Source organism: Anarrhichthys ocellatus, unplaced genomic scaffold, assembly GCF_004355925.1.
Source record: "Anarrhichthys ocellatus isolate YVR2014 unplaced genomic scaffold, GSC_Weel_1.0 scaffold31, whole genome shotgun sequence".
NCBI lineage: Eukaryota > Metazoa > Chordata > Actinopteri > Perciformes > Anarhichadidae > Anarrhichthys > Anarrhichthys ocellatus.
The window spans coordinates 2,467,252-2,477,990 of NW_022280061.1; the positions used below are offsets into that span (position 1 = coordinate 2,467,252).

The 10,739-nt window shown below is 44.5% G+C and overlaps 4 protein-coding genes across 5 annotated transcripts in view; 3 read left to right on the forward strand and 1 right to left on the reverse strand.

The window, feature by feature from the left end:
• The window catches only part of LOC116392724 (afadin- and alpha-actinin-binding protein), a 3,341-nt gene extending 2,336 nt beyond the window's left edge, over window positions 1–1,005 (forward strand). Inside the window, exons 10-12 of the mRNA XM_031864432.1 lie at window positions 137–251; window positions 326–494; window positions 760–1,005. Coding sequence (XP_031720292.1) covers window positions 137–251; window positions 326–494; window positions 760–856 — 381 coding nt within the window. The 3' untranslated portion in view covers window positions 857–1,005. The remainder of the gene's footprint in view (window positions 1–136; window positions 252–325; window positions 495–759) is intronic.
• Window positions 1,006–1,905: 900 nt separating this feature from the next.
• Window positions 1,906–10,714, forward strand: nanos3 (nanos homolog 3). Its single transcript, XM_031864603.1, has 2 exons — window positions 1,906–2,843; window positions 10,694–10,714. Exon 1 carries the CDS (start codon window positions 2,052–2,054, stop codon window positions 2,739–2,741), a length of 690 nt encoding a protein of 229 aa, XP_031720463.1. The 5' UTR covers window positions 1,906–2,051; the 3' UTR covers window positions 2,742–2,843; window positions 10,694–10,714.
• Window positions 3,602–8,316, reverse strand: LOC116392827 (uncharacterized). The gene is made up of 8 exons (XM_031864602.1): window positions 7,370–8,316; window positions 6,994–7,039; window positions 6,723–6,826; window positions 5,931–6,628; window positions 5,226–5,763; window positions 4,868–5,007; window positions 4,320–4,400; window positions 3,602–3,747 (listed from the first exon to the last, which is right to left on the reverse strand). Exons 1-8 carry the CDS (start codon window positions 7,376–7,378, stop codon window positions 3,669–3,671), a joined length of 1,695 nt encoding a protein of 564 aa, XP_031720462.1. The 5' UTR covers window positions 7,379–8,316; the 3' UTR covers window positions 3,602–3,668.
• The window catches only part of cc2d1a (coiled-coil and C2 domain containing 1A), a 17,277-nt gene continuing 11,272 nt past the window's right edge, over window positions 4,735–10,739 (forward strand). The window contains exons 1-9 of one of the 2 annotated variants that reach the window (XM_031864601.1): window positions 4,735–6,382; window positions 7,917–7,986; window positions 8,111–8,246; window positions 8,376–8,482; window positions 8,880–9,116; window positions 9,299–9,614; window positions 10,007–10,116; window positions 10,217–10,289; window positions 10,528–10,626. In XM_031864601.1, coding sequence (XP_031720461.1) covers window positions 7,930–7,986; window positions 8,111–8,246; window positions 8,376–8,482; window positions 8,880–9,116; window positions 9,299–9,614; window positions 10,007–10,116; window positions 10,217–10,289; window positions 10,528–10,626 — 1,135 coding nt within the window. In that variant the 5' untranslated portion in view covers window positions 4,735–6,382; window positions 7,917–7,929. Of the gene's footprint in view, window positions 6,383–7,414; window positions 7,660–7,916; window positions 7,987–8,110; window positions 8,247–8,375; window positions 8,483–8,879; window positions 9,117–9,298; window positions 9,615–10,006; window positions 10,117–10,216; window positions 10,290–10,527; window positions 10,627–10,739 lie in introns of those variants that run through there. The other variant, XM_031864600.1, reaches the window with a different exon arrangement.

A 10,739-nucleotide genomic window follows, 5' to 3' on the forward strand; every position in this document is an offset into this window, starting at 1 on the left:
ACGTCTGGTAGAGCAAACAGAGGAGGGATCCCTCACCCTTTCATTGTGCATTTACAGTACTCTATACAAAAGATCACAGCATACTGGCTTAAAAGGCTGCTTGTTACTCTGTAAATTGTATTTTTTGTGTTTACAGCGCCATGACTTTGAGCAACAGAAGGCCTCTCTCCTGAAGCAGCAGTATCTGTGCGACTCCCCTCTGTCTGGTAAAGGAGCACCAAGCAACAACACGAGAGAGAGCACAGCACTCGGTGAGTATATTCAATTAAAAAGGGTGGAGCGGTGGGAGAAAAGTCCTTAACGCATTATGTGCATGTGACTTCAGATTTCTCAAGTTTGGGGCCCACTGGCATATCTGACTGTCTTCCCACTACACCATCTTCCACCAAGTCGGGGATAGCTGCTCTTTCTGGATCACATGAGGGGAGATTTAGAGTTCAAACCCCAAGCACTCCTGAGCTGTACTCGGCCCTCAATCTGTCATACCACTGCAGGTTAGTCAAGTCCTGCTTTAACAGCAATGGCAGCGTACACAAAGAGAGAAAAATGAACCGTGAACAAACAACGTCTTAAGCTTTACCTATATGTGTTCACAAAGCATTCACTGTAATCTCAGTGCTTTGGATGAGTAAAGTCTGGCCCTGTGTGGTACTGATAAAAATGAACTTTGGTGGAAACTTTTCTCCACTTTGGCCCAAATGAAACTGTAAACATGTTCACCATAACCACTGCTATACTCACTCCTCTCTTCTCCCTCAGAACCAGAGAGGTCGATGACCAGTCGGAGACATGGGACGGCAGAGTAGGCGGGATGGTGCACACACGACAGGCTGCACACCTAGACTGGTTTTTTTAATACCATTTTGATGATAGGTGGCGATTAAAAACATATGGCACCTTATTTCTACTTTTTAAATAATCAATAAAGGCTGATTATACTTGAAGCCTGTTTTTGTTTTTTTTGTTGTTTTAAGAATAAAAATACCTTTTCTCAGTTGTTATCCAGCCTGGCCAATGCAATATTTCTATCGTGTCTAATTATGACTGTTGTCAAGTATCTTTGGATGACTGTTTGGCATTTATTTTGTCCTTTTTGAAAAACAGTTCAGAATCTCGGTCCGTTGCTTTTCTTTCTTTACATTTCCCCTCTTGGCCAAATTATACGCCATCATGGAATTCATTTCCACTGCTATGCTGATGATACTTGGCTGTTCCAATAAAGGTGAATCAACACTCTCAAATTATCAAATTAAATTAGCTAATAGCTAAATCTGGCACAAATCTTTCCTCATTTTGAGATTGTTTTTGTGCATGGGCCTTGTTTAATAGAAACTATTCTTGTCTGATCAAGTGATAGTAACTCTTGACAACTGTTTGATATCCTAAAGTCAGACTGTCAGAACTCTTGGTCTTGCATTCGATTCAACTCTCCTTTAATCAGCACATTGCAACATAGCTGAAAGGTCTTTATTATCCATAGCTGATGCAAAGATCCCAATTAGCACTTTTCTATCATCCAGACTGGATTATCATAACATTTTGTTGTCAGGCCTGCGGCATGTTAAAGTCTTCAAATGATTCAGAATGCTGCAGCTAGAATTTGAACTAAAGCTGTCTTCAGCAGTAAAGGTTGCAACTTCAAATCTCTCAAATCAGTCAATACATTTTACACGAAATATAGACAAGATTCTTAGCAATGTTGGTATTTAACAGCATCCTATTCAATTTGAGACGCCTTAGGGGAAAATAACTTTAAAAAAAACTGTGCACGAGGGACCAAATTGGCATTACTCCACTTGTTTGATGACCAGCACGCGCGGTGCATGAGCTCATGCGATTGGCTGCTGGCACGGGGGAGGAGTGTGCCTCGCTGCCTCTGATCACCACTTGTACTCAATTACCAATTACCAACTTCAGAACTTTGTGACGAGTGCTTAGCGCCATATGTCTGCGGCCTTTTGCATCGTTATTACAACGTCACCGACTCTATCCTCTTACTGAAAGAGAGTCTGGCAGACGAGACGAAAACATTTGGGCGAGAAGGAGCTAGAATGAACGGCATGGTTTGGGGACTCAAGCATCACCTGCCGCACTTCATGGAGTCAGACAGCAAAAGTTTCCAGCCCTGGAGAGACTACATCGGACTGTCGGACACAATCCGAGAGATCCTGGGCCGGCATACGGACACTGAGTGCCCACTGCCAGCCTCCAAAGCTCCTCACTCAGAATCTGGTGACCTGTGCGAGGCACTGATGCCAGTGCGCATTAACGCAGTTTACCGAAGCGACGACCTCGGAGCAGACTGTGCACCACATCTCACCGCTGAATCTACGCTGCCAGGCACTTTGGCTGATCAACGTCCGCCTGGTGGTTCGTGGTACGCTACGAACACCTTTCGTGCCGATACTACAGACGCGGTAGATTTAAAGCTACTGCCAAGACCGTCAGGCTCCCGGGGACCGAAAGACCGCAAAAAAAACACTCGTTTCAGAACTCCAGACCCACCATTGTCTGCGTCACCTGAGCGCATGTTCTGCAGTTTCTGCAAACACAACGGGGAGTCGGAGGTGGTGTGCGGATCCCACTGGCTGAAGAACCAGGCCGGAGATGTCTTGTGTCCCTATCTGCGGCAGTATGTGTGTCCTCTGTGCGGGGCCACGGGGGCCCAAGCTCACACCAAGCGCTTCTGTCCGAAAGTCGACAGCGCGTACAGCTCCGTGTACGCCAAGTGCAGACGCTGAACCAACAGAAGGCTGAATCCTCCTCTACCGAGTGTGGTTTTGTTTATTACCGAGTGTGGTTTTGTTTATTACCGAGTGTGGTTTTGTTTATTACCGAGTGTGGTTTTGTTTATTACCGAGTGTGTGTGTGTGTGTGTGTGTGGTTTGGTTTTTATTTGCATGCTTTGGCACGTTTGCTGTGTAGCCATTTCGCTAATGCTGATTGGAGTTATTTTTCAGCTGGTCTTTTTGTCGGCCTAGCCTAACCGCGTCCCTTTAGACTGCCAGATATTATGTTTGGGAGGAGGGAGGAAAAAAAAGACAAGTTTCAAAGGAAATATTACACATTTTTAAAACGTGGCCACCTGATGTCCAGTTTCATATCTCCTGTCCATGCATTGAAGGATTATACTATCAAACCTTTCTAAGACGTACATTCATCAGTAATAACTTTACTGCAGCATATAGTCTAAACATCATGTGACCATGTCAGCATTTTAAATTTTTAAAATATGAGTGACTTGTTCTTGTTCTGAGGTGTAGAGCAAATACCTGTTCCTAAAGCATGTTTTATTTTGAATATTGTACCTGTGGCTTTTCTAAAATGCCGTTTCATCGCTAATCACTTTGTGGGGGAAAAAAAAAGTGTGAAAAAGTGTGTAAAATAATTGTATATCTGAAGTTATAAATATCTAAATTCACCACGTGTGTGTGTGTGTGTGTTTGTGTACTTTTAGCACATTACTGATACTTCTAGAAAAATACTCATTACTGATTTAATAATTAATAAACAAGCTTTATTTGGGGAGAACAAGAAAAACTAAGCCATTAAACTGCACATTCCAGCGGTCAATAAAACAAGAAGAATGACAACAGATGAATAGTAATTTGTTATTACCCACAAACCACTGGGGAAACAGTAAAATCAGGATGGCAGGGTCTTGATCCTCAACGTTTGCAGCCCCTTGAACTTTTACTGCTGCGGCGCAGGTTCTCCAGCTCTCTGTGAGTGGCCATCACCTTACGACTAGAAGAAGAAGACGAATGCTGATTAGCAGTTTAAATTACCTCATTCAATAACATTCTCTCTACAAGGTTTGCATTTGACTAGTCTGATGGGTTAAGTAGGGGATGAGTGACAGAGAAACGTAAGACCATTGTTCATGTTCTTATACTAGAGTCAGTTTGTCTGACTTTGTATTTTTCCTCAAGGATTTACATTTTGTTTCTTGATTGTGGGGGAGTTGTATTTTGCTTTGTTGCCCAGAGTTTTCCATCAGTTTGCCATCCACCCACATCAAAGACTTCCATCAGGGCTTGATGGTGGTCCTTGGTTAAGGTGCCAAGCAGTCTACAGCTAACTTCACACTCCAGCCAATTAGAGCACAGAGGTGGGTGTGAAGAGGCTGAAACTGACCAATGGTACTACGAGTCAAAAGTTCAACTGGGAAGAGAGAGAGAGAGAAAGAGAAAGAGAAAGAGAGGGGCCGGCACTGAACACAGAGGGAGTTTAGAGAACAGGGGTTAAGTGGCCAAAAAGGAGGAGACAAAAAGCTCAAAATGATGTTGGATAGAGAAGAACGAGGAGCGTTTACTTACTTTAGAGAGGAGAGTTCTCTGATGAGTCCACAGATCAGGTCTGTTGCATCTTCATGATCTTCCTCCATCACCACCTCCTCACTGAATAGAGACAAAGTAAAAAGTAAGTGATATATGAGCTTGTAACAAATCCTAAATTTGTTGGGTTTTTTTCATTTTGCAAGAGAACTCAAATGTGTAGATATGACAGGAAACAAAATATTGATGTCTTCTTGAAGATAAGGCAAGGAATAAACAAAATTAAAGCTGCGAGCAGCGTTGAACTGGGCCACACGGGGCCGGTTGATGTGACCGTTGCACACTGTGCAGAGCTCGAGGCCCCTGGAGATGACACATTGAAAATGTACCACTTCCTGTGTCCACTATGTGGCGGTAGAGAACACGTGCAACAATTATGCCTGAAAATGCATATGTTTAATATGTCCAAGTACAGTGCCTACAAATGGCACATTAAATTAAAAAATGTCTGACTTCCTGTCGGGTTTACACTATGCATCCAAGACAGTCAGGGTTCTTGTGGGATTTAACCCCCTTTCCTACTTCCTTACGTCAGAATGATGGTGTTCAGCTGCGAGTCTGACACGTAATCCAAGTACCCAGGTCCAAACGGGTCAGTAGTGTTTTTGCTCTGAGGGGGCTCAGCGTTCACAGTAGAAGGACCAGCACCAGGTTCACCATCAGAATCACACTGTGTGCAACAAAAACAAATCAAGCGTTTCTGTAGAGTTAGACGGTAAGAAGTCATTTAAGTATGTATATATTTGGTGTTTGTTTTTAGAGAAGACTGTCAGTGTGTCAGCAATTTAGAAAGCAACTATCTGGCTTCTCTCTACCTTTTATAAGTTGCAGTATTTTCCTTAACTACTTCACTAAACCGGTACTTTGAAGGCTTGTCCCACCACTCACGCTGTCTTTCTTCTCTGGTCCACCGGGTGTCACTGCAGCCTCGCAGAGCTGCACCGCGCTGACTCCTCCTGACTGGGTGTGTGTGGATGAAGCACCTGCTTCGGCTCCGTCATCGTCCTCTGCATCACCGGTCAACTCTTCTTCTCTTGTCCTGGTCACTCCGTTCACCTGCAGAGGAGCAGCCTCGATTGCATCCCGCTTCTCAGTCTCCTCACTCTGAGTTGTATTAGAGGAAAAGGTGATGGCAGGACTTTGGACGACTGCTGCCGACCCATCTCCCCCGTCTTTAATTTGCTCCTGAGGTTTTTCAGCTACACTCTCAGCTGTGCCTCCCTTGTGTTCCTGCTGCACCTGATTTCCCAAAAGCTGCTCCTCTTCCTCCTCTGCAGGTAGGTCTGACTTTGTGTCACCACTTTGCTCTGGACCAGGCCCTATGTCTGCCTCAACCTCACAACTAGTTCCCTTTGGGCCGCCTGGACCACACACAACACTGGTTCCATCTGAGGTAGTGGCAGCAATGTGGACTTCAGCTTCTGCCCTGTGTGTCAAAAACAATGTCATCAACAACGGGGAAGTAACACATTTCATTTAATCCTGTTAGTGTAATCAAGTATCCTTTATGTTTGGAGTGTGTTTTCACTTACTAATCTAAATAATTCAAGATATTTAACACTAAATTTGGATTCCTCACTACATTATTCTGACCTGTCTTCCCCTCCAGAGTGACTGGACTGAAGTTTCATCTCTGCTTTTTCCTGCTCTGTGACATTGCCTACTGGGACGGATAGTGAGGATGATAGAGACGATACTATCTCTTCCTGAGCCACAAGGTCGGCTGCGTTATTACAAATCTGCTTTCCGACTCTCTCCGGTCCGTTCTGCCCGTTTTCACGTTTTTTTGTCTGTAAAAAGTGACTCCGCTCCCTCTCCGTCAGACCACACATACCCATCCTTCGCTTCTTTTTGGCCGGTAACCCCGCTGCAGCCTCCTGTGCGGTTTCCTTGACGTCAGTCATGTACACATTGCTGGGTTCTTCTTGACTAACTTCTTGGTTTTTCTCAAAATTACATTCAGGGTTCTCCTCTGCACCCGGTTGATCCTCCGGAGCAGCAGCAGCATCGCCCTCTTCAGAGATCTGCAAGCAGACCTGGAGTTGGTCAGTGCATGTTTGGGATGGTGATGCGTCATATTCCTCGGCTGTCATTTCCTCCTTATCCTTTCCGCTCTTGTTGGCATCATTATCAGCATGTACTTTAAAGCCCTTCAGCTGAGAATCATTGCTAGGATCGGTGACTTTAGTCTCTTCTTGCTCGTCGAATGCTTTAACAGTAGATTCCTGCAGAGGGGAGTGGTGGCATTGTAACAGTGTGGCATCCACTGTTGTATGATTTCCTTCAGCGTCCTGAAATAATAAAAAGAATAGAATGACTTATCTACAATTTGGCCTGATAAGACAACAAAATGTGATTTAATTGTGTTTCAATCACTTGAATGACCTGATGATGAGTAGCCTGGACATCAACGATCTCTGAGATTTCATCACTTGGACATTCCCTCTTCCTTGACCTGAGTGACCGAGGCTGAGGTGGAGCTACGCCGGCTTAACACATAAGGATCAACTCAATTAAAATTAAAATGAGCCTATCAATGATAGTGATGCAATTGTACATCAAATGTAATTTTTCTTCCAAAAAACAAATATAGTTTCTGTTCAACAGTAGCACATCAAAGTTAGCCCATGTAATGAGGTAATAGCAACTGCTTTACCACTGCTGTTGTTGGTCTTTGCTTTTGCTTTGGCCATCTCTTTTCCCTAAATAACAAAAATAAGTGAAACACATTAAGACATACCATAGTAGGAGATATACAGCTCATACTTAACGTCAATAATTCCCATTGTTACGGTGAGTTTATAGCCAAATCTAAGTAATGTATAGTAAATATAGTAAATGCAGCTAGCTAACCTCAACATAGTTACACGAGTTAACTGAGTGAAAGAGGAGAGTTGAAGATGTGACTTGTGTAATGTTACTGAGTGTGCTTGCTGAGTTTAAAAAACAACCAAATTATACTGATTAAGTGGAAAGATAGTGACAAAATGTCGCGTTATATATTTTTTTCCCACTGTCATACATCCACCCACCTGAGCCATACGGTCGCGCCTCGTAACGTAACGTCGGTGTTTTACGTCAGCACTGGGCGTGTTTCGTCTAGCCGTAAAGCGCGACGTGCGTTGCCACTGGAGACGCAATGTAGGAAGTAAATTCCACAGCCTACCGTTCCAGTTTTGACAGCTCAAAACTTAACGTTACATTACACGCCTGCTTGTATATGTTGTGTCTTTTCTCCCGTTGTTTATGAGAAGTTTTTTCCGACCTGACTAACGTTAGCTGCAACGGTAACGGTAACATCACGGTCCGTGAAACTGACAAGGTAAACAGCTTGCCTGTACGTTCAGTGTCTATGTAAAAATCAACTGTTTGTTGTGTTAGCTAACATGTGAGCACACAGAAGCTAACCCCATACAAAACAGTTGGGACCGTTTTAATTATTACTTAATACACTGCTATTGAGGTCAGTGCCGACTCAACACTAGGTGTACTGGCAGCGGATACTGTCAGCTATGTTCATCACAGTTCTTCTGCTTCTTTCCATTGGCTCAACTCATGCAATCCTTCCTTAACTTTTAGGTTTGAACCGTCGATGAGCCGCAGTCGGAACCCCCCTCCCCGGGGTCAAGGGGCAGCGCGAGCCAAACAGGTAACACCCGTCATGTCTGATAAGGAGATGTGTGAATGATATCCACTGTTACGTCAGCAACAGGTATGATTCAGCACCTCTGTCCCTGTTGTTACGTCTCTCTGTCTGCCTGGCGGTGTCTCAGATGGGGCTGCTCCTTGACCTGTCCCCGGATGGAGGGATGGATGATGAGGGAAATGACGAAGAGCTGGAGGCAGAGCTTCTGAATCTGGTGGGAGGAGGTGGAGGGAGATCACAAGGGAAGAAAGGTGACGGCAGAGGTAAGAAAGAGTCTCTCCCGTACCTCATTCATAGACGTCTATCGATGTAAAGTACAGTTTTCTCTTTTTATTCGCGTGCCGGTCTTTGAATTTTGATGTGCCGCTTGTGATGCGTTTGTGTACCTACAGCTCCTGTCCCCATGGCTGATATAGAGCGAATGGCAGCACTTTGTATGAAAGACCTGGATGATGAGGAAATGGGGGATGACGATCTGGATGATGATGAAGATCTGCTGGTAACACACTCGCACTGTCTTTTGTCCCTTTCACAGCTGAAACACGTAGTGGATTAACTGATGAGTTGGCAGAAAATTTATTTGGAACTATTATTGGATAATTATTTGGATAATGGTTGAATTGTATCGGTTATTTTCTTCTCCGATGTGCTGAATTTGAAGACATCATCTTGGGGTTTGAGAAGTTGTAATGTGCATATTTCACCTCTTTTTGTCAGTTCACAGACTAAATGATTCAATTAAGCACATTAACTGATAATAAAAACACATCGTTAGCTGCATTCCTAATCCCGTTCATTCCACTTCTAATATAATGGTGAATCTGAAGCTGCTGAATTGCTTTAAATATCTGGATTTCTTTTTTTTACGGCATACATTTCTGTTTCCCCGCACATAGGCAGAACTGAATGAGGTTTTGGAGGATGATGAGGAACAAACTCGCCCTCCTGCCATCACGCCGACTGCTCCCAAAGTGAGCGTCGCATCCCACTCGGCTCCTCCTGCCGCTCCCGGTGGTGCAACTGGGTTGGAGTCTCTCCTGCTGGAGCGCGTTGAAATGTATAAGACGGCCGTTTCCAATGCTAAGACTGCAGGGGAGACGAGCAAAGTCCGAAGATATGACCGTGGGTTAAAGGTAAGCTGGAGGAGGAAGAGGAGCATCCTACACAACCATACTTTGCCGTCGTTCAAGCTTTTTTCAAATGTCTAAATGGACCTCTTATATAGGAATCTAAGACTTAATATTATAAAACATTGCAACTTTCTTCATTTAAATCCTATAAACATGTGTTTATGATTTTTCTCCTTCAACCCTAGACACTGCAGTCCATGTTGACATCTTTTAGGAAAGGGAAGCCAGTCAGCGAGGAGGAGATTCCGCCTCCGGTCGCTCTCGGTGGAAAGCCCAACGTCACAGACGAGTCCGAATCGATCAAGGAACGAGAACTGCCGGGGCCCACGCCGATGCCCTCTCCTCCCACAAACCAGAAACCTCTAAGGGAGGCTGCGCCGGCAGCTCCGCATATGAAGCCACTCCATCTGACCGTGCCCCATAAGCCTGCTGCCGCCTTAACCCCGGGAACACCTGCCATCTCTCCCCTCACCCCCGGCCAGCCTGACGCTCAGCACTCAGGTAAACGCGCATGATAACATACGGAGTACGCTGTGGGAGTCTCTCCACCTCAGCACTTCTTCTCTTTGTACTGTGTACTGGATGTATCAGAGTCAAGATGTGGTGATATTGGTCCACTTTAGTTAACACTTTAAATTCATCGACTCTGATTATAACTGATTATTGGTCATCCTTATTGTCCAACTCTTCTGACTTTGGCGATGGCTCGTTCCACAGTTCAATCTCAATGTCAAACTTATAAGAGTATAATCGCATGCGCTCACAAATGTCCTGCTAAATGTCACCGTGATCCTCCTGAGCTTTGAAACCAACAAGTCTTTTTGTTTTGTTTTTGTTTCTATGTTGTTCTCTCGTTATCTAACGTTGTCTCTGTCTGCCCTCCCTCCATTCAGAGCTGAAACAGGCAGTGTTGTCCAGACAGAGGGAGTATAAGATCGCTGCCATACACGCCAAGCAGAACTTCGACATAGACGGGGCGAAACAGCACTACCTCACTGCCAAGGTAACAGAACCAACGTCAATGTTATCATGTGATTAAATCTATTTGTATACTTTTATGTAGAAAAACTCAATCCTAATGGAGTTGACCTTCTTTTATGCAGAAGCTGGACACTCTGGTGGAGGCACTGGACAGAGGCGAACCAGTCGACCTGAGCTCACTACCGCCTCCTCCTGGTCAGTTAAAGGAATACTTTAATGTATCGTTTTTGACTTTTGTATAGCCTAAAAGGAAGCTCCCAACAGTGGCATCAGTGCGTTATTGCACTATTTATTGACTTTTCTGAGGCACCATATAACTAGAATGATTTTTACTTTTGGACCAGTTAAGGGATGTCTGTGATTGTTGACACTGTTTGTAATATGCCAGTGTGTATAACTTGCTGTTTCTCCACTGATATCTGATCATTTGCAGGAGACGTAGTAGCAGAACACACTGCACCGCCTCCTCCTCAGTCTTCCTCTAAACCTGCTGCCCCTGCTGCACCTGCACCCACCCAAGTGGTCGCTGCCGGTACGACTCCAGTAGCCCTGATCCTTCAGATGATAAAAATGTTCCACGTTGAATTTAAAGAATGAAGTGTGTGTGTGTGTGTGTGTGTGTGTGTGTGTGTGTGTGTGTGTGTG

Coding starts and splice junctions, on each gene's coding strand:
- nanos3 (XM_031864603.1), top strand. CDS start 2,052: ATGAACGGCATGGTTTGGGGACTCAAGCATCACCTGCCGCACTTCATG.
- LOC116392827 (XM_031864602.1), bottom strand. Junction 6,827..6,993: donor AAAGACCAACAACAGCAGTG/GTAAAGCAGTTG, acceptor TTATGTGTTAAG/CCGGCGTAGCTCCACCTCAG. Junction 5,764..5,930: donor CACTCTGGAGGGGAAGACAG/GTCAGAATAATG, acceptor TTTGACACACAG/GGCAGAAGCTGAAGTCCACA.